The following is a 25,700-nucleotide window of genomic DNA, read 5'->3' on the forward strand; positions in this document are numbered from 1 at the left end:
CCTGATCTGTTGGCAATCAACCTTCTGTGCAGCAGCAACCGCATCCTCCCAGTCCCAGAGTTGTCCTTCTGTTACTGTTATCCTTCACTGTAAATCTTTCATTTAAAAAGGATCCACAGGTTCTCAGTAGAGTTTAGGTCAGGTGAGGAAGGGGGCTGTGTATTCTTTCATTTCTAAGGTGTTAAACATGAAAGAGTAATGATATGGGTTGCCATGCAGTGGAGTGCTTGGCTGCATGTGATGGAGCATGGTGCCAAGGAGCACAACCTTTGGTCGGCTTTGAAAAAAAAAACACCCCTTAAACTAAAAACTCCAAATAGCATTCACTCTTTCTGGGAAGGAGTGTGTCGAATTGTTGATTTTTTTTCCCCCATTATTTCTTGCAGGCATGCTCCAAATCTCTCAGGAAGCGAGGGTCTCTCTTGGGCATAGCCCTCTTCCGATCAGCCAGCAGATTACCAATTAGATTTCGGTCTGAACTTTATTTAGGTCATTCCCAAACTTTATTTACTCATCCTTTGGTGAAGCCAATCTATGCAGCTTTGGGCCATTGTTTGGGTTGTGTTAAAAGTGATACTCCTCATCACCTTCAGCAGGATTTATGCCAAATTGACTGACATTTAAAACCATTCATAATTCATACTCACATTGTTAATCATCTCAATTCCAGCAGCAGGAAAATAACTCCAAAACTTATATGTAAAATATGCTGTGAAACATATCACATTCACTGCGAGCATGGTGGTTTTGCAGCAGACATAGCTTTTGGAATACAGGTGGCCATGGGTTTACGGCATTCTGTGTTATGATCTTTCAATGTTACGAATGCTTGACCATAAAGGAATAAAAAAAACGTAATGTTGGTCTGCAAACACAAAACTTGCTCGGGAGGTAGTTACAGTGCTCAAGCAAGCAGTGTGTGTCTTGTGCTGGGCGGAAGAATGTAGAATGCAGCCATAGTGAGAAAGAATAACATTACTTATTAGTTAACATTTTACACTTCCTTATCTCTCCCAAGCTGCGGTGCGGAAAAGAAAAGGAAAGCCATCACTGTGGAAGTGAAAATGAACATCATAAAAAAGCTCAGAAAGAGGAGACAATATTGTCCACTCGACTGGCGTGGCCATCATTAAGGAAAAAGATTATTAGATGCTAATGAATGCTAGAGGGGTCATGGATTCAGTGCACTGTTACAAGGAGATCTGGGAGATCTTTTAAAAAGGTAGAAAAACCTGTAAGACAACGACGGGGATGAAAGTAAAAAAAAAACTTTTTTTATGGCTGTTTAATTTCATTCTTGTATGAAATCTTTTAATTTATTACTGTATTGTAGATGGATGGTTTAATTGATCTCCAAGAGAAATTGTATGTCCTTGTGTTCCGTGTACAGTGTGAGTGACGTAAGAGTTACTTTAGATCCACTTCCACTTACAGAACAGTCTACAAATGGAACTCATAACCCAATGACCGCTTGAGTGATGAAGTGCATGCCAGTGAGGTGCGGTCTGGGTACCTGTCATGATAGAAAAAAAAAAAAAAAGTATGATAACTTTAAATAAATAATATTTGTCGTGTATTAGACGTGTATTTTTTGTATGATTCCAAGCACTTTAAACATTTTCTTCAATAAAAATCACTGAATTTATACATTTTTTCACATTCTATGCTGCTTGCCCTCACTTAGGTCACGAGTATGCGGCAGCCTAGCCCAGCTAACTTTGGGCGAGAGGAGGGGCACACTCTGGTCTCGTTGCCAGCCAATCGCAGTGTACATATACACAAACAAGCATTCACACCTATGTACAATTCAGAGTCTCCAATTAACCTAACATGCATATTTTGTAATTTGGGAGGAACCCGGAGAACCTGGAGAAAACAACATGCACGCACAAGGAGAACATGCAAACTCCACACAGAGATGCCCAAACAGAGATACAAAACCAGAGATGAGGCTGCCACAAGCGTCTCCTTTTGGTTTAGTGCACAAGCCCAGGCTACCATCTGAGTGCACACAGTGAGTGCACTGAGTTGCGTCATGCCGCCTGCAAGTTTGTGTTTGTCAGTATGTGGCCAATAAAATAATGTTGCAGAAACATTTATTATACATCATAAATTTCTACAGCCTGTGTAATGTCTTTAATGTAGCTGTGACATCATTTTTCTTGCTAACAAAATACAAAGAAATGTCATACAAAAAGCACTTGCAGTACTCACTTCATCCTGGGTGGTGGGGGCTTGTGTGAGCTTGGAGGTGCTCGTCACTGCCGTCCTTCCAGCTTTTTAAACAACTGGAGAGCAGTAGGTTAAAGGTATGAACCTGAATGAATGAATGAATTTGACTGTTAAGATACATTACAGTGGTGTGGAAAAAGTGTTTACCCCCTTCTGGAGGTCTTATTTTGTTTGCATTTTGTCACAATTAAGTGTTTCAGATCATCAAACTAATTTAAATATTAGTCAATGACAACACAAGTGAACATAAAATTTAGTTTTTAAATTAAACTTTTTATTATTAAGGGAGAAAAGAAGTGAGTGAGTGCCCTCCCCCAGTTAAAACATAACTGAGATCAATTTGAGCTCTATCAATTTGGAAAAGGTTATAAAGACATTTCTAAAGCTTTGGGACTCCAGTAAACCACAGTGAGAGCCATTATCCACAAATGGTGAAAACATGGAACAGTGGTGAACCTTCCCAGGAGTGGCCAGCCAACCAAAATTACCCCAAGAGCGCAGTGACGACTCATCCAAGAGGTCACAAAAGACCCCACAACAACATTCAAAGAACTGCAGGCCTCACTTTCCTCAGTGTTCATGACTCCACCATAAGAAAGACACTGGGCAAAAACAGCCTGCATGGCAGAGTTCCAAGACTAAAACCACTGCTGAACAAAAAGAACATTAAGGCTCATCTCAGTTTTTCAAGAAAACATCTGATGATCCCCAAGACCTTTGGGAAAATACTCTGTGGTCTGACGAGACAAAAGTTAAACTTTTTGGAAGGTGTGTGTCCCATTGCATCTGGTGTAAATATAACGCCACATTTCAGAAAACAGCATACCAACAGTAAAATATGGTGGTGGTAGTGTGATGGTCTGGAGCCGTTTTGCTGCTTCAGGACCTGGAAGACTTGCTGTGATAAATGGAACCATGAATTCTGCTGTCTGCCAAAAAATCCTAAAGGAGAATGTCCGGCCATCTGCTCGTGACCTCAAGCTGAAACAAACTTGGGTTCTGCAGCAGGACAATGATCCAAAACACACCAGCAAGTCCACCTCTGAATGGCTGAAGAAACACAAAATCAAGACTTTGGATTGAACTGACATGAATCCTATTGAGATGCCAGGAAAACCCTCCAATGTGGCTGCATTACAACAATTCTGCAAAAACGTGTGGGCCAAAATTCCTCCACACCACTTGTCCTCACTGGTGTCACTGGTGCACGCATGGGTATACCAAACAACACTCAAACACGCCGCATGTAGAGATCCTTCCCTGCAGCAGCTCTGAAGGACATCTCCATCAAACTGTCAGGAAAAAATAAACAGTGTGGCAAGAACTGAGAAAACAAAACCGTCTTTTTACTCCACACACATTCGCTGCCACATGTACACTATTCATGCACACGCGACTGAATCACAAACCCAAGCCAAGTTGTTGCATGGTGAAAAAATACATTTATTGGAATCTGTGTCAATGTAGAAAAAAGTGAAACTGGCTTTGGGTTTTGTCACAGTACCACAGGTCAGTTTTCAAGCAGCCACCAGGTGACCTGAAACAAAGCCATCATGCTCATTTGGGACAGCGCATCTGCTAATGCTGACAATAGAAGTGGTTCTACAGTGGCACTATGACACCAAACACATTTAAACAAAACACTCAGCAAATATAATCATACAGCAATTGACCGAGACCAGTGTTCTCTCAGTTAAATGTTTTTGTAGAGGAAGTCGTTTTTAAATGTCGTGTTATACCTTGTGATACTGTTACAAATCCATCTCCAATAACTATAAAGCCAGAGGGACTGGCTGTCAGCATCTAAGTTCCTACAAGGATGGAGGCCAATGTTTTAGCACTCTTAAGTTTGGCTCATAATATCCCATTATGTCCCAGACCGTGCAAAAAACTCCAGTGACCCTGCGGAGAACGAGATTCATGCATCATCTTTGAAGTCAACAGGGTTTTGTTTCATCGTTTAAAGACTGGCTTCCAAAAAAAGGGGAGCATCACATGACTGCCTTTCTTCTCTTTTTTAAAGAAGTCACATTTTTCATCTCAATTACGACTGTGACAAAGTCCATTCTGACAGACCAGACATTAGCATGGGTAGTGCATTTCTAATTCTGATATAACAGGTTAAGTCTCACAACACATGAAGTCTGCATACTTAATGAAGTTAATGGCAACTAAAATGACAACACATACAAAGGCATTTGAAAACAAGACATTTCTAAACTCAGATACTGAGTATTAAATTGAAAGGTCAGTATTTCCCCATACATCTTTCTTTATATATAGATTTATTGAACTTTAAATATCTTAAATCTGGTAGAAAATAATCAGGAACCAGTTTTATACACATACAGCCAAAAGTGCACATTATGGAGAAAGACACAATAGCCAAGGTGGTTTTGTGAGAGCGGGGTTTGCGACCAGATTATACGTAGCCTACTAGATTTACTTATTTCTACTTTTTGCGGATTTTCTGATAATTGACTGGTGTCATCCACACTGCAAAAACACCATTCATTAAAATAAACATGACATACACAGCCTCTTTTACCTTTGTGGTGACATATAAACCAAACACATCTTCTGGAATTCCATACTGGATTCTGCAACTGATTTGTTGCAACTGATTTGTTAAAAAAAAATAAAAATGTTTTAACCAGGGTTTGAGGAAGGGTGGTGGGCGGTGGGGGTTTGGTCAACATTTATTAATTTTATAAAACAAAAAAAACATATATTCCATTTTTCATGTAAAAAAAATACTATTTATGTGAATGAGACTTTTTCATGTAAAGTTAACAGTACTTCTTTTGGAATTTTGCCCATCATCCACAATCTCTATGTGACACATGAACACACGTCTTTCCCTTTTCTGTGCATTCTCTGTTGGCAGTTTTTCACTAAGAATGCAATTAGGATTCACTTATTTTGCCTACAAAGCCTTCTAAAAAAAAAAAACCTCTAAAAATGCTCCATCTACATGTCGTGACCTGCATATTTACCAACCTACGGCAACATTGTTAATGTAGGAGCTAACACTTTTCTGGTGTAGATAGACTAGGTACATAGTTATGATATCAAGCACCATGTGCTGCATGTATCAGAATCAGTATCATGGTGACTTAATCGATGGACGGTCCAGCTGGCCTGGAACGTCTTTCCAGTTGATTTTGGGTAGGTGGAAAAACTTTCTACCACCTGTCTACCACTGCGGGGTTTGTTCGTGCTAACAATTCTTCCCTCGCTGTAATGAGGTCTCTTGGAGCAGTGTCCTCCTCGCCAGATACACAAATCCTTTCCATCAATGCTAACATTGTGTGCTGCAGGAACACTGGATTTGTGTTGGCATGGCTTGGGAAGATCCACATTTACACCACCAAGTCATGCCAGTCCTTACTCTCTAAGCCCCCTTCTACTCTGTCCTTCCAGCCTCTCTTCTTGTCTACTCGGTGTCTCAAACCTGCAGCTCATTCTCCATATAGTCAGGCTCAAAAAAATAAGGTTCTGTATCTTCATTTGTCCAAAGTAGCCGTCGGCGGCAGAAACTCTCATGAAGTCTGCCATAGGAATTACAGAACGTGCTGTTGTTGTTGACAGAAGTGGCGTTATTTGCTACATGCTCTGTGAAATCAATGACAAAAATACAGTAAGTTAGACTGTAAATTATGTTATCATGAATGTGCCTGTTACTACAGGGTTACAGTATATATATAGAATGATAACATGTTGAAGGTTTTTTTTAGAGGGCTTTATAGGCGGAATAGGTGAATCCTAACTAAGCGCATTGTTAGTGCAAATCTGTCAGCACAAGGCAGCTATCTAGAATGCACAGAAAAGGGAAAGGCGTGTGTTGGATTGTGGATGATGGGCAAAATTTAAAAAAAAAAAGTGCCGTTTTCCTTTAAAATTTTATAGACACCCCAAAAGCTCAGGCTTTAACTCGAACCCTTAATTTACAGTGTTGGAGCAGCAAGTAATGGTTGGATTGAACAAAGCCTGCATGCTTTGGCACTTTTGTAATAGCAATGAATGACAAAACACTCCATAAAGAAGAATGTGTTACCTCAGTTCTGGCATGTGCTTGGTGAGACTTATTATTTTTTAGTGATGTTAGTGGTCCAGTGATTCAGTAAAACAAACTCTTCGCAATAGTCACGTTCTGCTGTTGTTGATCGCCTCTTTCAGGAAGAAAAAAACAAATGGTGAGAACATCATACACGCAGCATAATGATGTTTCTCATGTCATGGGTGCATATTCACATCTTGTTGACTGGATGGCAAGGAAACCCATGAGATCTAGAATTGCTGGTTTATTTTCCTCAAACATTTGGTTTTGTTTAATTTCGTCATAAACTGTTGGATGGATTCAAACTTGAAGTGTCAAAAAAATCTTGCAGCTTGTTACCTTTGAGCACTAACACACATATTCATACACATGGTCATTCATTTTCTTTTATACATAGAGAGATCTGTCGTGATTAGAAACAGTGGAAATCTTGTACTGTATCGTTTCACATGTTGCACATATTTATGTTCATGGAAAAGATTATGTTTTGTGTATGTGAGAATGTATTATATGGTATCAGATTTCTGTCCAGTAAAACAGCACTAACAAGTATGCGGACGTTATCCCACACTGAAATATTTATGATGGTCTTCAATTTTCTTGAAAGGGAGACAAGTCATATGAAGTGAGCCGCCCCTGAACCACGCCAGACTACACAGTAGTTTCATTCTTCCAGGGTCCAGTGCGTATATTCCCTGTGCTGTCTGAGGTGTAAAGGAGTCCCTCATGCATGGCACCCTTAAGAATCCCATTCTGATTGGGTGGGTTCTGGGGGTAAGATTGTCTGCGTGGCCCGTGCATTTCCATATGGTGATGCGTGATCGGCTCCTCCTCTGCCACTTTGCTGCAGCCACACAGGAACACGCCTGTGTCAGCTGCCTCTGCAGGGCACAGAGAAGGGAAAAGGTCCGCCTTGGCGCAGCACATATGCCGATGGCAGGGATTATGACATGCAAGGGCCTCGTGTGCAGTTGCTGCCGCCGCATGACATGTGTGATGGAGGCCCTCGTGGACCAGATGCGGACAAGTGTGGGTGTGACGCTCATGAGTGCTGTGAGGGCTGTCAGTGTGTGAGCTGTGTACACTGCCTCCATCGACATTGGAAGGAATATGATAGGCGTATTCTCTCTCATTCCCGGCACCACAAACACTGGCACCAGACCGGCGGCTGAAGTTTCGGCCTTTAGTCCTGGTGCTGTTCTTCAAGCAGGGGTGCAATTGGATCCCTGGCCGGTAACTCTCTGGATCAGCATGCAGCAGCACATGTGTAGCTGTAGGTTCCTCCTCCATTAGCTGTTGGCTGTGCAGGGCAGCGCAACATGGAGTCACAGGGGTCAGACATGTTACATGATTTTGTGAGGATGGAAGGGCAGCGTGTTTACAGTGACTGACACTGCCATGACTGCAGCTCATCACTGCTTTGCATGGTGAATCATGGTGGCAGTGGCTGTGACCATGGCCATGCGCGGGTGTATCTCCATTCACGTTGACTTTGGGCGGAACTTGGCCCTGTCCATGGGCACCAGAGCAGGCATTGGCCCGTCGTCCCGGACAACAAGAACACCAGCAATGCCAGACATCGTCCCGCTTGGCACAGTGATGGATGAGGATGAAGAGGCCAAGGGTGACAGAGAAGGCACCGTACAGGCAACTGAAGATCATGTCCAGGAAATGACCCTGTGAAACAGCCAGTGCCCCAAAAGTCCAGGTGGCCAGAAACAAGAAAAGAGTGAAGGCCGCTGTGCGTAATTGGGCCTTGAAGGAGTGCTCATTGGCTAGCAGGGCGGGATTAATTGGCACACCCGGGCAGCCGGCAGGGCAGTGGCTCCCAGTGGGTTGGGCTGTCAGGGTGCCAGGCTCAGCGGACTGCTGGCAGTGAGTTGGCACGTCGATGGACGCCAACCTCTGCTGCTCTTCTGTCAACTGTTTGAGCTCATACTTCTTTTCAGGGTGGCGCCGCAGCTGCATAAAGGTACAGAGGAAGTAAATGCATGTCACCAGGAAGATGAGGGCCACTGGGCCGAAGAAAGCTCCCAGGCTGGGCTCCCATGCCATCCAACAGCTGCATCGAACATAAACATAATCAGATATTAATGCTTACAACTATTAGTCAAAATCATCTTCCTTATGATGTCAATAAGGCCTAAACCAGGTTTTCCAAAACTTTTAAGTTGGAGACCAAAGTTTACAAATTCATCATGTACAGTTAGGGTTGCCAACCGTCCCTTGAAAAAGGGAATCTTCTCATATTTAGAAACAAAATGACATGTCCCCTATTGAGTTGCCTGGCGACTGCTGAAATGTCAGTCGATTCCAGTGACGATTAGCTTGCCGCAGGCTAAACCAATCGATGCCAGCGTGTATGTAATGTATATATATATTTTTATATTATATATATTTTGCAATGTGCAGTGGGCCTGGTAAAAACGAGCAATGTGCCGCGAATGGCCCCTGTGCCGCACTTCAGACACTTTATAGCACAGCGCACAACTATGGTGCGTTCAAGGACTGTCAAACAAAGTGCCAAATCTCAAAGCTTGGAGAAAAAAAATCAGTGAAGCAGATACAAACATGTAGAAATGGTGTGTTGCTTTTACCAGAATATGTACCATGGTACCTCTTTTAATTTGTCTACATTGACACAGTGCTCTAAAGTTTTTTTTGTTTTTTTTTTATCAGTTTGAACCTGTGTCGCTGGCTTTTATTATAAAGGTAGTTGATGGCCTTAAGCCTTCTTCCTCTCCCATTGACTCAGTCCCCCCTCGCTTTTTTAGGGAGGTGTGGGCAACTATTGGCCCCTATGTTTGTAGTATCATCAACAGCAGCCTGTCCTTGGGTAATGTGCCATCCTTTTGTAAAAAGGCTGCTGTTGAACCTTTGCTTAAAAAAAGGGTCTCTAATTATCGGCCTATCTCAAAACTACCTTTTATCTCAAAGATTTTAGAAAAACGCATTCTTGCACAGATGCAGCCTTTTTTTTAGATAAAAATGGGATTTTAGACACCTTCCAGTAAGGTTACAGGGCACTGAGTCTGCACTTTTAAGGGTTTTAATGACCTGTTTTTAATGACTGATTCTGTATTCTAATTCTGCTTTCGACACAGTGGACCATACTATTCTTTTATCTCGCTTGGAAAACTGTGTGGGTGTCAGGGGGCCTGCCCTTGAGTGGTTTAGGTCCTACTTGGAGACTCCACCTCGTCCACCGGCCCCCTGGACTGTGGAGTCCCCCAGGGGACAATTCTTGGGCCCATCCTATTTGCTCTTTACCTGGTGCAATATTCAATAAACACGGCATCTCCTATCATTTTTATGCAGATGACTGCCAATTTTCCACTCACTAAAAATGACCATGCCACCCTGACACCCCTTTTCGAGTACTTAAGCGACGTCGAGGTCTGGTTGGCTCCAGATTTTTTAAAGCTCAATGAGGGGATGAAGAAGTTATCCTCCTGAATCACAGCGGTCCCCTCATGGACTTGGGGCCCCCCAAGAACCATGTCAGTCCCGCAGCCACTAGCCTTGGCGTCATAATAGACAGTGATTTTAAACTTAATAAACAAATCAACGCCGTTGTAAAATTCTGTTTTTATCGTCTTCGGCTTTTATCCAAAATGAAATAATCTTTATCTTTGCGACATTTCAAACAAGCCATGCACGCTTTTATTTTGTCACGTCTGGACTACTGCAATGCACTTTACTCTGGAATAAGCCACAAATGACTCTCTCGCTTAAAGTTAATCCAGACCTCTATGGCAAGGCTTTTAACAGGAACCAAAAAGAGGGTTCACCCCAATTCTAGCGTCCCTGCACTGGTTGCCTGTGCATTTTAGAATTGATTTTAAGATTTTATTATTTTTAAGGCATTGAATGGACTGGCCCCTCACTACATCTCGGATTTCATCCAAATTTACACTCCAGCGCACACGTTGAGGTCTGAAGGCCAGCTCCAACTGGTGGTGCCCAACACGAGACTTAAGACCAGCGGAGACCGGGCCTTTTCCGTAGTTGGCCCCAAGCTATGGAACATTCTCCCCCCTCATGTAAAAATGGCCCCCACTATTGAAAGCTTTAAGTCTTAAAACCAACTTTTATTCTCTGGCTTTTAACTCGGCGTGAGTCGTGTGGTCCTCTTTGTCTTTTATTCTTTTCTTTTTAGTTTTAAATTGGTTTTATTTATTGTAGTTTTTATTTTATTTATTCATTTATTTAGTTTTACCTACTTCCTGTATTTATTGCTTTTATTGTTTTACTTCTTGTTTTAAATATTTTACTGTTTTAAGTGTCTTTGTTTTTTTTTTATCTTTTAGTTTTTACTGTAGTATTTTGTACTTTTACTTCTTCCTATTTAGGGTTTTACTAGTCTGTGCAGCACTTTGGAAATGGTATTTATAAAATGTGTAAATTGGACTGGATTGGATGTATATTTTACAGTTTGCTTTTATTGTTACATTTTTATAAATTATTGCCGACTTAGGGTGAATGGGATATGTTTTCCGTGGGGAAAAAAACCTGTCCATTTTTGGAGATAAAAAAGAAAAATAATATATTTTTTTACCAACAATCAGTGAATTCTTGGACCGTGTCTACTGAATGTCGAATGTGCGGGCATCCACTGTATTGCAAACGCTGACACGTACAGCTCACAAGATATATTTATTACAACAACTATGATTCAGAGGGCCCTTTGCCAAAATGATTACGAGGCTTGCAGCATTACTCTGACAATCAGCAAACCAACATAGACTGACTTGGGACCCCTTTGGGGTCATGACCCTTAAATCTGTCAAAGGCTGTTGAAGCAATATTCACCCTCCGGTTATTTAAAATGGGAAACTATTTCCATTATTACTATTCAACAGAAAAGGGATGTGTGGGATGGGAACTTACTATAGTGCTTGCTCCCCGCTGCCATAATTGTCTATATTGACAGCTGCTGTGACCCCACAGATGATGAGGGGCACTCCACCACTGACTAAATAAAATCTGGAAGAGAAAATGAAAAAAAAAAGTGCTTGGTTGATAAAAACAGCTGTTAGAAATGAAGGCAATGGTGAAAGGCATTTGAGAAAGAGTCGACATACAGGTATTAACCAACATAGAAACTAATATAAATCCAATATAAAAATGATTATATATATAATAGAGTTGGATTTTTTGGAAAATTAGGTTCAGGAAAAAGTTATAATATTATGGGAATGAAGTCAAAATATGATGGGATAATGTCACAATATTACGAGAAGAAAATTTATGAAGATTATTTTAAGAGAGAAAACAATAGCAAAAATGGGGAAAAAAAGTTCAGACATAAGACAATTTTTCACCTATATCCCAGTTTTTGCTTGAAATATATATAACATTTTAGCATATCTACATGTGTTGGTTTACAAAATATCAAAGTGGCCCTTGCATCCTTTCATTTTTCAGTATGTGGTCCTCGTGGCCCCCACCCCAGTTCTAAGAGGATGATAGTCTGCCATTAGCGTGTGTTCAATCATCCGTCATCTGACATACTTGGTAATTGTAAAGTTTAAGGGTCTGTCAAAGTTGACATCACAGAAATTAAGCAGTGTGGTGTGAGAATTGTGTACAAAAACAAAGCTAATCCCCCAACAGATCTTTCCCTGCTGTGTCCTTGTCCTCTCACTTTGCCCTGTCATCCACTTTCCTACATAACACTATGCTATTTCCTCCTCCATCCTGTTCAATCTCCACCTCTGTCACTGATCTAACCTTTACAGCACTCCATCTTCCTCCGTCCTCCTCGCTCTGTCTCTCCCTTTCACAATATGTCCCCCGTCGCACAGCACCCGTCCCGAAAATTCAATTATAATCAAGGTGTTTGTCTGGGCCGTTGGTACTTGGGGGGTTTGTGAGGAGGGAAGGAGGGAGATGGTGTTGGTTGGTAGCATTACCGGCCTGTCACTGCCTCTGAGTGGAACAGCTCCCTCAGGGGACCGCCCTGCCCCCTCCATCAGAAAGCCATTCACACTCCTGTTAGCAGGATAAGTGTAAATGTGAAGAACTGATGGAATGCTCAGAGACCTGACCTATAACCCTTCTGCCCTCAATACAATGCATGGCTTACATATGCAATGTGCTCATGTTTCATTTGTGTAGAAGGAATGCATATTCAAAATCCATGCAAACACACTCACACAAAGCACACCTTAAAACACACACATTGGCCTTCTATTGAAAAACACAAATAGAAGGGGTTGTGATAGTTGAGTGAGGTTTGAGACAGCAAAAATCAGAATTAAGTACTGTCGACCCTGAAGTGTATTATTCCTTCCAAGCGTCCTGTCGTTGTTCCACTGCTAAGGCATGTCATCCTGTACTGCCCTCTCATTGGACCTTATCCAGGACACATGTTGCTCTATGTGAGGACAGCTGATGCTCAGTAAGTGTCAGCAAAGGCCACAGGCTAAAGACAAAAGCTGTACTATGCGGAAGTAAAAGACACACCCGCCTTGAACCATCTATACAACTGACTAATACCAATTACACACCATGTCAACTCAATACCAGGCAAGTTATGATGACAGCAGCAGCCTTATCAATTTGTTGATGCAAATTTGATTAAAGTAATTCAAATAAGGGCAGCCTGCTGGAAATATGGTTGGCACATTTGCCTCACAGCCAGGTGCTTCTGGGTTCAAATCTGGCTCAGACCCGTCAGACTGTGTCTTTACAAGCCCTACAAAATGAATTATTGCGTGAATTGGATAAAAAACAGCTTTTTGAAAGACAACTAAACACCTTAGATAGATCGTGATAGTCTTTTAAAAATCAGATTACTATACCTAGAAGGCAAAAATGTTAACACAAAATGCGTTCTTTAGTTTTACAATTATGGTTTTAAATGCAGAAAACAATTCAAAATGCATACAAATACATATAAATGATGAATGAAAGGGATACATGAACATTTAAGGTTACTTTTATCTTCTTTGAAAACGTGAGACCGAACATGATGTGAAAAAAAGTAACCTCAGATTTTCATTCATCCCTTTCATTCATTGTTTATATGAATTTATCATTTTAATCGTAAAACAATAAAACATAGTTTGAGTGAACATTTTTGAGACTTGTGGTATAACTGTGCTAGTTAGCAAAGAATTACAGAGTCAACTGCTGATGATGTCATCGATGGGCGACGGAGCTGACTTCCGGTTCCTGTTTCCATGTATTAGCAAGTTGCTAACAAGGATGTTTTGTGATAAAAACACATTAAGAACATAGTTGGACTCACACAGTGTATTAATAACATGACGAGACGTGTGCCATATTGTACGCTAACTGGAAAATGTACGCAAACGAAGGCAAAATTTTGGTGTCATTTTTCTCCGTTAATCGAAAAACACGGTAACCGGGGCGTACGCTAACTGAGGTTCCACTGTATTTAGATTTAAAGATATTAGTAGTCCAAACATGGTGAAGTTGATTCCTGGCAAAATTGACCTCGATGGTCTTTTTGATACGCCATAGGCGATGTCAAGATTGGAGGGACAGAAAGGCAGATGAGCAGAAATAGGTTTGATGGCAGATGATTGGTTGTGATTGGAGAATCTGGGGGCGCAAGGAGGAGAAATTGATTTGTCTCCAGCTGCTAAGTCTCATTGCACGAGCCTGTCTGACAGGGACCATTATGGTCAATCACTGCGGATCAACATGGATGCAGTGCTGCACAATCCCTCTGCTTGCCCCCAGACAAATTATCTCATTCACAAGCAATGCATGATGAGAGCGACTCCAGAACATTTCGTATTAACCCTCCCAATCATGAAGGTATCAGAGGATTTGCTCTGCACAGAAAAGGGTGTTTAGAGGTGGAGAGGCTCCACCTGCCTCCCTGTGGCCCTTCAGAATGACTTCAATACAGAGAATCTGTCTCTAATATTGTCAGATATGATGCACGATAATTATTGATAGATATTATGTCAATATTTGGACCGAGAAAGGCATTTCCCAAATTTTCTGGGAAATGTTCAATCTCAAATGTTGACAGGAATGCATGACACAGTCAGAATATTGGACACAGCTCTCAGCGTGTTGACAAAACTGCAAACTAGCCACAACAACATATTTCATTAATATCTTCATGAAAGGCATACTTTTTACAGCTCTTTTTGACCGGTCATTACATATGTGGTATAATGGTATGGTATAATGATATGTTAATTACCGTTTTCCAGGAATTGTGAAGGTCAAACGTATTCATACATTTACATTTGTGGTAAAGCCCCTGGCCGTACACTACATTTTCACCTGTCTCTCACCATATTCATTTTGCAGGTATAGTTTTCCATATAAACATACCATTAAGATAAATTGTGTGGAAAAAGTGGTAGTTCTCAAATCAAGCTATTAACCTCCAAATACAGTAATCCCTCGTCACTTTGTACTTGAAATTTCGCAGCTTCATTTCCTACATTGAATTTAGCCACAGTGGAAATAAAGTAGTTTTATAAAGTAGTTTTATACTCTATTGTTAATCACTTCAGTATACAATCGTCCCTCGCCACAACGCAGTTCAAATTTCTCGGCTTCACTCTATCACCGTTTTTTCCCAAGTGTATCAATAAATCATGCGGTCTTGTGGTTGAATATTGGGCCGCAGTGAAACAAATAATAATCTGAGATTTCGAGGATAAAGTCATAATATTGCGATAATAAAGTCGTAAATTTACGAGAATAAAGTCGTAATATTACGTGTCATCGTGTCATATGTGTCAGTGGGAAAATAAAGCATAGCTCTTCAGGAAGGAAGGAAACCTTCCTCTTGCTTCAGCAAAGCATTTATTTATGTGGCAGCAGCAATACACAGCAGTTGAGCACAAACACATTAGCATGGCTAGCCCTTCTAACTTCCGCCTTCCTTACCCCACCCCTTCCACATGCCCAAGGCCAACGGTCACATACAGTAAGTCCCCCCTTTTCTTCATTCTTGAAATCTACAGTAACATTATTTTAATACTCCGTCATAACAAGCATTGGTTGAGGCAGCTATGAAAAGGGGGGGCTTATGTGACCTTTGGCTTTGGGCAAAGGTAATATTACAACTTTTTTTCTCATAGATTTACAACTTTTTTCTTTTTTTCTTTATTCTGTTAAATATCTGAGAAAAAACTCGTAATATTACAAGAATAAAGTCGTACATTTACGAGAAAAAAATCACAACTTGTTACTATGTTACAGGCATTGCCTGAGACAGCTATGAAAAGAGGGGACTGTTGGCTGTTGGCTTTGGGCATGTGAAGGAGGCGGGGTAAGGTAGGCTGAAGTGAGAAGGGCTAACCATGCTTTATTCTCATAAATCTACGACTTTATTCAGGTAAATGTACAATTTTACTCTCAAAATCTCCGATTATTTTATTTTTTTTATAGGGCTCTAATACATAGAATATGGCCTATTATTAGTCAAAAAATATTCATACATATTTGGGCATCTTTTACGTAAATTAAGCATTTTCAAGCATAAAACGGCTAAATGAACTATAATACAAATATAATGCATTCAGAAGACGCAATATCTGTGGTGATATGTAGTATTCTACACTGGTCACTAGGTGTCATTAATGTTACTGTAATGTTCGGTGAGACACACAAGCACCAGACTTAATCACTGGAAGAACAGGCTTTTATTGCAGGTTTGAATTATCTCACAACGGACATAATAATCCCTAACACGGGCTACTGTTGCAGCCGTAACCCAAGCCAAGCTAAAACTCAACTGTGAACCCCAGATGTCACTTCCTGTCTGACCCCCACTCAGCAACACACAGGAGCATGAGGCTTATTTATGTCTTAAATGGCTTATTTAGTCTTATTATATACAATATAATATAATACAATAATCCCTAATAAAAATCCCCAATGAAAACATGGCCTTCGTAACCCACGGCAAGATAAACTCCACTCTGAACTCCTGACATCACTTCCTATGCCTACTATATCGGGTAATACGAGTGTAAAGATGAGTATAGGGGTTTTATTTCATGTCTAGAGGGCTCAAATACAGTCATCCCTCGCAATATCGCGGTTCAATTATCACTACCTCGCTATATAATGTTTTTCAAAAATTAATTAATTAATAAATGACTGCTGGCCTATCATTAGGAAAAAAAAAATAACCAAATTGTACTTATTCTTGGTCTGAATGAAGCATTTTCAAGCATAACAATGGCTAAATTATGACTAATTACTAAATGAACTAAAATACAAATACAAGACAGTAGAAGCATTGTAATTGTGAATTGTAATACTATATTCTACATTGGCCACTGTCTGTGTTTAGCGAGACAAGCACTAGACTCCTCACTAAGGTTCCCTAGGGGACACATTTATTGTGACACTGCTCAAGCAAGAGTTTTATTTACGTCTTACGTGGCTTATTTACTCTTATTCTGTCTACTACTTACTGGGTAATACGAGTGTAAAGCCATTTAAAGCCGCAAGGAAGCAGGCTGTCCAGAAAAAAATAACACGGAACTGCTAACTGTGTGAGCCTGCGTCTTATTTTATTTGATTACAGATACGGTACTATATCTACTATATTGGGTAATACAAATGTAATGGAGACTATAGGAGTGTTATTTCATGTCTTGAGGGCTTGAACGATTACTGTATATTCTGTTCAGTAGTCTTCATCACACTTTTGGTCTTTGGCAAACGGGTTTTCACTTGTAGTACTGTTTCACCTTCAAGGTATTCAAACATTTTTTCACTTCTGATCAGATACCTGAATTTGGATATCTGCCGCCATCGATACAATTCCAAAACCAGAGCTCTGTTTGCCTTTATATGCAACTACGGCCAACGAATATCAGCAGCTGTCTCCACACATACAATGCCACACACACACAAGTACTCAGCCTGGCGCAGTCACAGCTTCACCAACAGTTGGAAAACACAGAAATCGCTCATAACTTCCATAACTTCCAGGTCGCTACATTATCATTACAGTTGATTTTATGAGTCTGTAATAAATTCCTCTCTACAGGCCTGGACGTTTTGTGTAGTGTTAAGAGTTTGTGAGGTCCGACTGTTTTGTGTGGTCATCAAACACACTGTTGATTCTCACTCCAGACGAGTCTGCTCCTTACGTACATTCTTCTACGGGTGTGGTGTGGCTCTCTTTGTGGTGTTATGCATGTAACACAACGTATGCAGTAGAATAAAATTGGTACGATGAAAAAAAATCAGTTTACCTCAACAGTGGTTGTTTAGGGGGACGGGGTGGGTCACCATCTTGGCTCTGTGGGGGCTTCTTCGTCACCTGCTTATAAATGTTCCTCGCAGTCACCCCCAGCCACAGCATGGTTGCCAGAGACGAGTAGTGCAGCACAACCCCGACCTGAAATAGAGTGAAACATGACAAATATAATCACTGCAATTACTGTTTTGACTGGTCTGTACCACTTGTATGACTTGTATGGTGTCTCCCAGAAAAAAGTGACTCAAAGAAGAAAAGTGAAGGAAGAGCTCCTCTCGAAAATATCAATGTCACACCAAGAGTGTCTCCTTGACTGTTTTCCTTCCAGAACTCAATGTTCTGTGTCCTTCATTAAGTGCAAGAACGGTATGAAGGGTTAAGGATGTGCCACAGAAACAGTCAAGGTTGGTGAAAGCATTTTGGTGCAGTTTTATATTTGGATACTGAGCAGATCCTCATCAGTTGAGCTTGAGGACATCAGTGGTGCAGCTAGAATAATAATTTGAAAATAAATTATAGTCACGTTGAAGACCATCGTGCGAGAAGACTGCACTGTAATGCATACCTGCACTCCCTCTCGTTTGAATATTCATAAATCACATTCGAATGGGAGAATTTATCTAACTTTATCATAGGCCTTTGGCAGTTCGGAAAGACAGATGAGATTTAAAAGAGAAGAGAGGAGGGAGGATGATGGGCAAATATGAAAAGGCACTTAGTTTTTTTTTTTTTGCTACCCAATTAATTTGATCTGTCTGTAATGGCAACCTGAGATGTTCCATCAAATGAATGATCTGCTGTCTTCTCGGCCAGGGGACCAAAGCTAGTGTACATGAATCCTGGTGCTAATTGGATGTGTCCTTGAGCTGGGTATGGAGAGCAGAAAGCAGCTGGTGTGTCAATCACTGCACGCAGGCGCCCGCTCAACTCCTGCGACCGTTCCCATTACTCAGTGCCCTTGGTCCCATGTGGCGTTGGACTTTGTCTCGAGACTCCCTTCCTCCAACAGCAACATGGTCATCCTTACCATGGTGGACTGTTTCTTGAAGATGGCCCATTTCATTGCGCTCCCCAAGCTGCACTCTGCTCTTCAGACTGCTGACCTACTTGTTCGTCACATCTTCCGGTTGCATGGTATTCCCTTGGATGTGGTCTCAGACAGGGGCCCACAGTTCTCCTCTGCAGTTTGGAAAGCCTTCTGCAAGACCATGGGAGCCTCCCCCAGTCCAATGGCCGGACGGAGCGGGCCAACCAGGACCTTGAGGCCGTCATCCGCCTGCTTCATGGTCTGTGAACCTACCTTGGATCGAGTATTCCCATAAAAACTCTCATCAGCTCTGCCACAGGCATCTCCAATCCCCGGCTTTTCCCTCACTGGAATGGGAGTCAGCCATGCCCTCTGTGTTAGCCCATGTGCACCGTGGCCCCCCGGCCTGGCACAATACAAGGGGTGCACTCTCCCGCATGTCGGAGAGGAAACAGTGAATGGCCAACTGTTATCGCTCGGCTTCTCCCAACTACGAGCCTGGACAAAAGGTATAACTGTCTTCCCATGATCTTCCTCTCCATACTGTCTCTAAGAAGCTTCAATCGAGGTTTATTGGTCCTTATACGGTGGAACGTGTTATTAACTCCTATTCTGCCCGGCTCCGACTACCAGAATCCCTGAAGATTCATCCTGAGTTCCATGTATCCCTCCTTAAGCCAGTTGCCTCCTGCACCTCAGCCCTCCGCAGATTCCTCCTCCTCCTCCCAGGCTCGTCAATGGTCACCCTGCATTTACGGTCAAGGCCATTTTAGATGTGAGAAGAAAGGGTAGGGTTTACCAGTTTCTCATTGACTGGGAGGGGTACTGCCCCGAGGACCATTCCTGAGTCTCTCGTTCTCTTATACTTGATCCCACCCTCCTGTCAGACATTTATGATCGCTTCCCGAAGAAGCCAGGTAAGCCGCCAGGTGGCGTCCGTTAAAGGGGAGAGGGCTACTGTCATGTTCCACCTTATGCTCCTCCTGTTTTTACCCTCTGTCCTGCCCTGCCTTCTCCTGGCTGTGTTCTATTGTTTTTCAGAAGCCCTCTTTCCAGGTGGAGACGGGCACCTGGGCGCACCTGCACTTGATTGGCTCCAACCACATTTAGGCCCTGTCCATACAGGAACGCTCCTGAGTTTTTTTGGGGTTGGATTGAAAAAAAATTGTGACCACACTGTGCCGAATTAGTAAATATTTGTATCCAGACAGGAACGAATCACTGAGTGAAATCGATGTAATACACAAGCTGCCAAAGAACATTATAAATTACAATTACAAAAATAAAAATACATTTCCATTTTACAATGTAATTTGCTTTTAATTAAATAATTTTGTTTTACAAAATGTTTGTAATAGTGTACAACATAGTCACAAACAGAAAAATAATAAATAACTACAAACCAACAAACTAGTATGATTAATACCCTGCACACTGGATATTATTGACATATAATAAACACAGCAATTTATCTATTCCTAAGTCTGCCAAACTCTGTCATATTTGAGACATTTTACTATTCTCATTTGATATGAGTAAAAGCCATTGTTAGCACGCTACCTTGGGTAAATATTAAATATTTCAGGCAGTGGCCGCATCAGTGAGCAGCACATTGATCACACAGTCAACAAAGGATGAGCTGGAAACAGCCAACTGGAATCTAATTAATGTTCTTCCCATTAAAGAGCACCAGGCTGGCAAATGCAGGCTCACTACACACACAGTTAGAGATTTTTAATGACTTGTTTACTGACCTTTTTGACCGCTTTTCCTATTTTAGACCTCACTCGTGCATTGATGCAATCATTTTTTGGTCTTTCAGGCAATTTGGTTTTGCAGCAGGGGTGATATTATAAAAACAAAAGAAAAACAATACAATTTTTATTATGAAGTACTGCTTTTTTTAATTTCTACTTTGGCTAATACATTAGTGTACTAATTAAACAACGGTCAAAACAGTACAGGACAAAATCTAAACAAAATCTATACTGACTTGCTTTAGTAATAATGGTATTCATCCCCTATTCTGTAATGACATGCACTGTTATATTGTATTTTTGTATATTACCTATGCTTTGTATAATTGTGACGTGATAAGGGTGGGATTAAGAGGTAGATTGAGGAATTTTTTTGAATTTTGGCCTTCAACCACAGTCTTTATGTGAAACATGACTACACAGTTTTCTGCGTGTTCTCAAGAGAGGAAAACAGCTAAAAAAATCACCTAGCATTTGGGAGCTAACAATGCACGTAACGGGACATACCTGTTTTGACTAGAAAGCCTGAAGAAAAAAACACTCGAAAAAACACCAACTATCTATTTACATAACTGGGCTCTATATAAACCAAGCTACAGCAACATTGTTATTGTAGCAGGTAACATGAAGAACTATTTTTCTGGCGTAGTGGCACAGCGCCTCACGCCACTACCTAGAGGTAGCGAGCCCACTCCAAAGCAATGCAATCTGTACTGACTAGGAAACAAGGACAATCATATGAACAACTACGAATAGACAACCAAATTATCTGTAGTATTAGCCCGCATTCCATCTTTTCTTTATAAACGGCTGGATGGACTGTGTTGTGATTTCATGTGCTATGTGATTTATGTATCACAGTCAGTATAATGGTGACTTAGTCAATGAACAGTTGTCTGTCTGGTCCAGCTGGTCTGGGGCGTCTTTTCCAGTTTATTTTGGGTAGGTGGAAAAAAGTTTATATGACTGCAGGGTTTGTTCGCGAACAATCTCTCTTCTTACGGGCTCAGCTTCTAAAACCTGGAGCTTATCCTCCGTATATTCAGGCTCAAAAAGATAAGGTTCTGAATCCTCATGTGTCCAAAAGTAGTCGTTGGCGGCGGCTCTTACAAATTCTGCCATGATTAGTAGTAGCAAACAGACACGCTCCTGTTGTTGATGAAAGTAGTTCCTATCTCTGGGCTATGTGGAATCAATGTGCCCAGGAAAGAAGTTCCACTAATGTTTACAATGATCAAAATACGGCAAGATACTGTGAGTATTACATATTTTCGTGAATGTACCTGTTGCTGCATGGTCCCTGAATGTATATAAAACCATAAAATGTTATTGGAGTTTTTTAGAGAGCTTTATAGTCAAAATACAGTAGGTGCGTCCCATGATGTGGATTGTTTGCGCCCTCATGCTAGCTGTTTTCCTCTCTTTAGAACACACAGGAAAGGGAAAGACATGTGTGCTCACGTTTCACATAAGGATTGTGGATGATGGACAAAATAAAAAAAAAAAATTGCAGCCCAGGTAACAAATGCACCGCCCACCACTGATAATTCCATTTATTTGCAAGCAATTTCCTGCAGTCTATTATCTCTTGTTGTTTCCTTTGCCGACTGCCAAGTACAAGAGCAGACTCTCTGTAGCACCCTGTTGTGTCGGTTGGTTGATTGGTTAGTTTCCCAGTTAGCAGCTTATCCTATTTCAACAAAACTGTGTGAGAAAGTGGTACCTGTGCCAAAGTACATTTGCTAAAGACAAGCCCATTAAATGTTGATGCTGATGTAAATAATGATTATGTTGAATATTGTATTTTCACTGTCTGAGACACTATGGCTTGAATGGCCAAAAACGAAAAATCAACATTGATCCATTGTAAACGTTTAAAAACTGGTAGCATGTGAACAACCAAATAGTCACAATTCTAGAGTTAATTTGGAACAGCAGCAGTGAAGGCAACTTTGCTGCAGCCACTAATACCTCTAAAGAGTATTTTTGTAGACAATTATATTTGTTTTTGATGCCTAGCATTTTGACAAACATTTCTTACACTTAGAGAACACCCAATGGCAGCTATAAGCCGGTCATTGCAGATGCTGTAGTATGTCTTGGTGTTTTCTTCAGCTGTCAAATCTAATTTCACGGCAGCAATTTAATGATGAGATTCTCTTTATAGCAACTTTAAGCCATCACTTGGATGTAGGTCATATTCATAGCGCAAGTTATCAGCTTCTTAATGGGTTATTTGACTTTGATCACACCCACTGAACCGTCCCCTCAATGTGTAATCCAAATTTGGGTGAAAGCCAAAATGAGATAAACAACAAAAAAACAAAGAAACACTGGGTATTGCCTCTGTGCTTAGCACAAGACAACAGGATATTGCAGCATGTGGCAAACCAGTGGCAAAGTAATTTGTGTTAGACTAACGGATACAAATGGAGAGGGAGGTGTCTCTGGGACCTTGAAGACATTGGGTACTGCTTAGTGGCAGCATCACATTGGTAGCATAGCAATGGAAGAATGAAAACTATCATACAGATACTAGTATGGTATCTGCACATCATACAGATACTAGTATTGTATCTGTAGAGTATAGGTGTCCAAAGTGCAGCGCGAGGGCCATTTATGACCAGCAGCTGATTTTTTATTTAAATAGAATTTAACAAGAAAACAAAAAAAATATATATACAGCAGCAAAAATGGAAAAATCAACAGTAACTTTAGAATAAAGTAAAAATTGTAATCTAATGAGAAAAAAAACATAATTCTACAAGAATAACATAATGTTATGATAATGACTTCACTTCCTGTCCGCGCAACCGGAACATATTTATAGCAACACACGAGCATGGGTCTTATTTTTGTCCTAAATGGCTTATTTACTCTTATTATGTCTACTATATTAGGTATAGTAGTGACTATAGGGATCTAATTTCATGTCTAGACAGATCTATTAATATTAAAAAATGTACTGTATTTAGAAGTTCACATACAGGTTTTCTATGCTCTAACTGCAAATATATTTCATTTATAAATAAGGAATCCTACTTCGCGAAAATTCACTGATCACAGTTGGGTCTGGAACCATTTAAACGTGCTAAATTAGGAATTTCTGTAATTTGATTTACGTTATGTAAAAAATGTATCCATTTTTTGTATGTTCCAGTTTTCGTCTGACCTTTTGGAAGAAATTAATCATAAATACCAAGGTACTACTGTACAGATGCCTGTGAATATTCCCATTCATCCAAGTCATTGTATTCTCAGGGTATTGAATCGAACAGTCCAGTTGCAATCAATTCAGTGCCCTGAAACGACTGTACAGACTACTGGTCTAACACAATATTTAAGATTCTGTGCATTTTCAAGTACGAAAATGTGTGTCTCATGATCTGTATTTCTCAAAAAAAAAAACTGTGCTTACTTGGGTTAGGCCTCAACCTCCAATATCTGTATTTTGCGTAATTATTGTTCAGACACTAGGTTTTACTTCTGGTAAATGGTGTAGGGTATGCAGTGGTTACCATCTAACTGTTAGTTCATTCATTTTCTGTCATGCCTTCTATAGCCTGCTCAGTGTCATAGGGAAGGGCAGCATGTTGACCCTGTGATTAGCACGTCTGCCTCACAGCCAGGACGCTCAAAGTTCGGTTCTTGGCTTTGTTTTGCCCATAGATATGAATGTGAGTGTGAATGGTTTGTCTGTATGTGATTGACAGGCAACCAGTCCAGGGTATGCCCAACCTCTGCGTCACGCTGGCTGCATTTAAATTGGCTGCCATTAGTCAACATTTTCCATGCTCAATTCTTTATGCATCTTCAAGCATTTGCTGTAGTGCTGTACTGTGGGTATGTTGTTTGGGTAGATGTGTGTAAAGGTCATTGATCAGCATATATCTATGACATCCAGCTTGCAGCGACACGATATATTTGATCTATGTGAGGACACCGCAGTCACATCGGCAGACTATTCACCACATAACGACTGAGATCTGATTCAGAACTGAAGATATCCGATTCTTTTTTTCCTGCTTTGACAGGACTCACATCCGAACTGGACCACACGAGAGGAAAAAAATAACCCAACAGCTAAATTAGGTCACTTGAACCCTGTCTTGTCAGCACAGGCATAGAGACAGAAAATCGTTCACATCCACAGATTCCACGCCTGTGGCAATTTAGGCCCTGTTCACATTGACATCTCCCAAATCCCAAATCCGATCTTCATATTAAATGTTTTGGTCTTGCGAAACAGATTTTAGAGCTCTGTTTCCATCATGTGCAACAGGTACCACACGTCCTGAAGACATAGGGGAGGGTTCAATTAAAAATTAAAAAATAAAAATAATAAGAAGAAGAAGAACAACAACAACATGGAAGACAAATAACTATGTGGACTGCATTACTTCACCATTAGTGATTCTATTTGTTTTTGTATTTTCCTGCAGTGTGGCTGAAGTCTAGCTGGACCCTAACTAATCTAGCATACTTGTTTTAGGACTGTGGGTGCCATTGTTAGTTGCGTAGTAAAGGTTGCTGCCATTCAGGCAGCGAGTGAGGTTGGTTCCTCGCCAGTGCCCTGACATTAATGTGTGCACGGCTCCTCTGCCGATCAAAGCGCAGATAAACATGGGTGTTGGGTCAGGTATGTGATGCGGAAAAATAAAGTGGAAAACTTTGCCATACAAATTATTTGAGTTATAAACATGACTTGCAGTGCCACTGAAAGAAAAATCAAAAGATCATTACCTCAAGAGAAGACACACAAGCACAGAGAAAACATGGTTGGTGTGAAATAAATTAATGATACTCTGCATTTATGTAAGTAGAAATTGAGACAAATAATGAAATACAAAATGAGACAGCAGAGAAGGCTGTGTTATAACCTCACAGTGGCTTATGATTAAAGAACAAACATAGCCTATTGATATAAACAGGCGGCAGCCTGAAGGCAGATGGAACTGAAAAGTAGCGTTCATCAGTCTTATTCTGGACACATACTGTGTGCAGTTATGGCCCCCTGCTGAGGTAAGCCAAGAGAGGAGGGTTCTCTGCTCCAGATTATGTTTCATCATCACCACAACCAGTCCTGTGATCAGTCGCTTTGGTTGTGATGTTCTGCCATTAATGCATTTCGGGTGTTCGAGTACATCGCTCCTCCTTTGCCCTCTATGAGCAACTCCACCATGCAGGATAATCTCTCACATCCTTACTCTATATGCAAATAGGTAAACATACTACTATACTATATATTTGTTCGGCCTCCAAATACAAAATGTATCCTTTAACTCTCAGAAGAATATACCATGTCATTTATTTTGATTCATAACTTTTCATATACAATCATGCACATTGCATATGTTTCACTATTGTTGGCCTGAAAGAAAAGTGACTCCAGTAATCCCTGGTTTA

The 25,700-nt window shown here is 40.8% G+C and overlaps 1 protein-coding gene across 5 annotated transcripts in view; it reads right to left on the reverse strand.

The window, feature by feature from the left end:
- Positions 1 to 1,854: 1,854 nt before the first annotated feature.
- Positions 1,855 to 25,700, reverse strand: part of LOC129194203 (adhesion G protein-coupled receptor A1) — a 224,516-nt gene continuing 200,670 nt past the window's right edge. For all 5 annotated transcript variants that reach the window (XM_054799239.1, XM_054799240.1, XM_054799241.1 and 2 more), the window contains 3 exons: positions 17,506 to 17,651; positions 11,183 to 11,278; positions 1,855 to 8,354 (listed from right to left, as the gene is read on the reverse strand). In XM_054799239.1, the coding sequence (XP_054655214.1) occupies positions 6,944 to 8,354; positions 11,183 to 11,278; positions 17,506 to 17,651 (1,653 nt within the window). In that variant the 3' untranslated portion in view covers positions 1,855 to 6,943. The remainder of the gene's footprint in view (positions 8,355 to 11,182; positions 11,279 to 17,505; positions 17,652 to 25,700) is intronic.

Source organism: Dunckerocampus dactyliophorus, chromosome 14 (assembly GCF_027744805.1).
Source record: "Dunckerocampus dactyliophorus isolate RoL2022-P2 chromosome 14, RoL_Ddac_1.1, whole genome shotgun sequence".
Taxonomy (NCBI): domain Eukaryota; kingdom Metazoa; phylum Chordata; class Actinopteri; order Syngnathiformes; family Syngnathidae; genus Dunckerocampus; species Dunckerocampus dactyliophorus.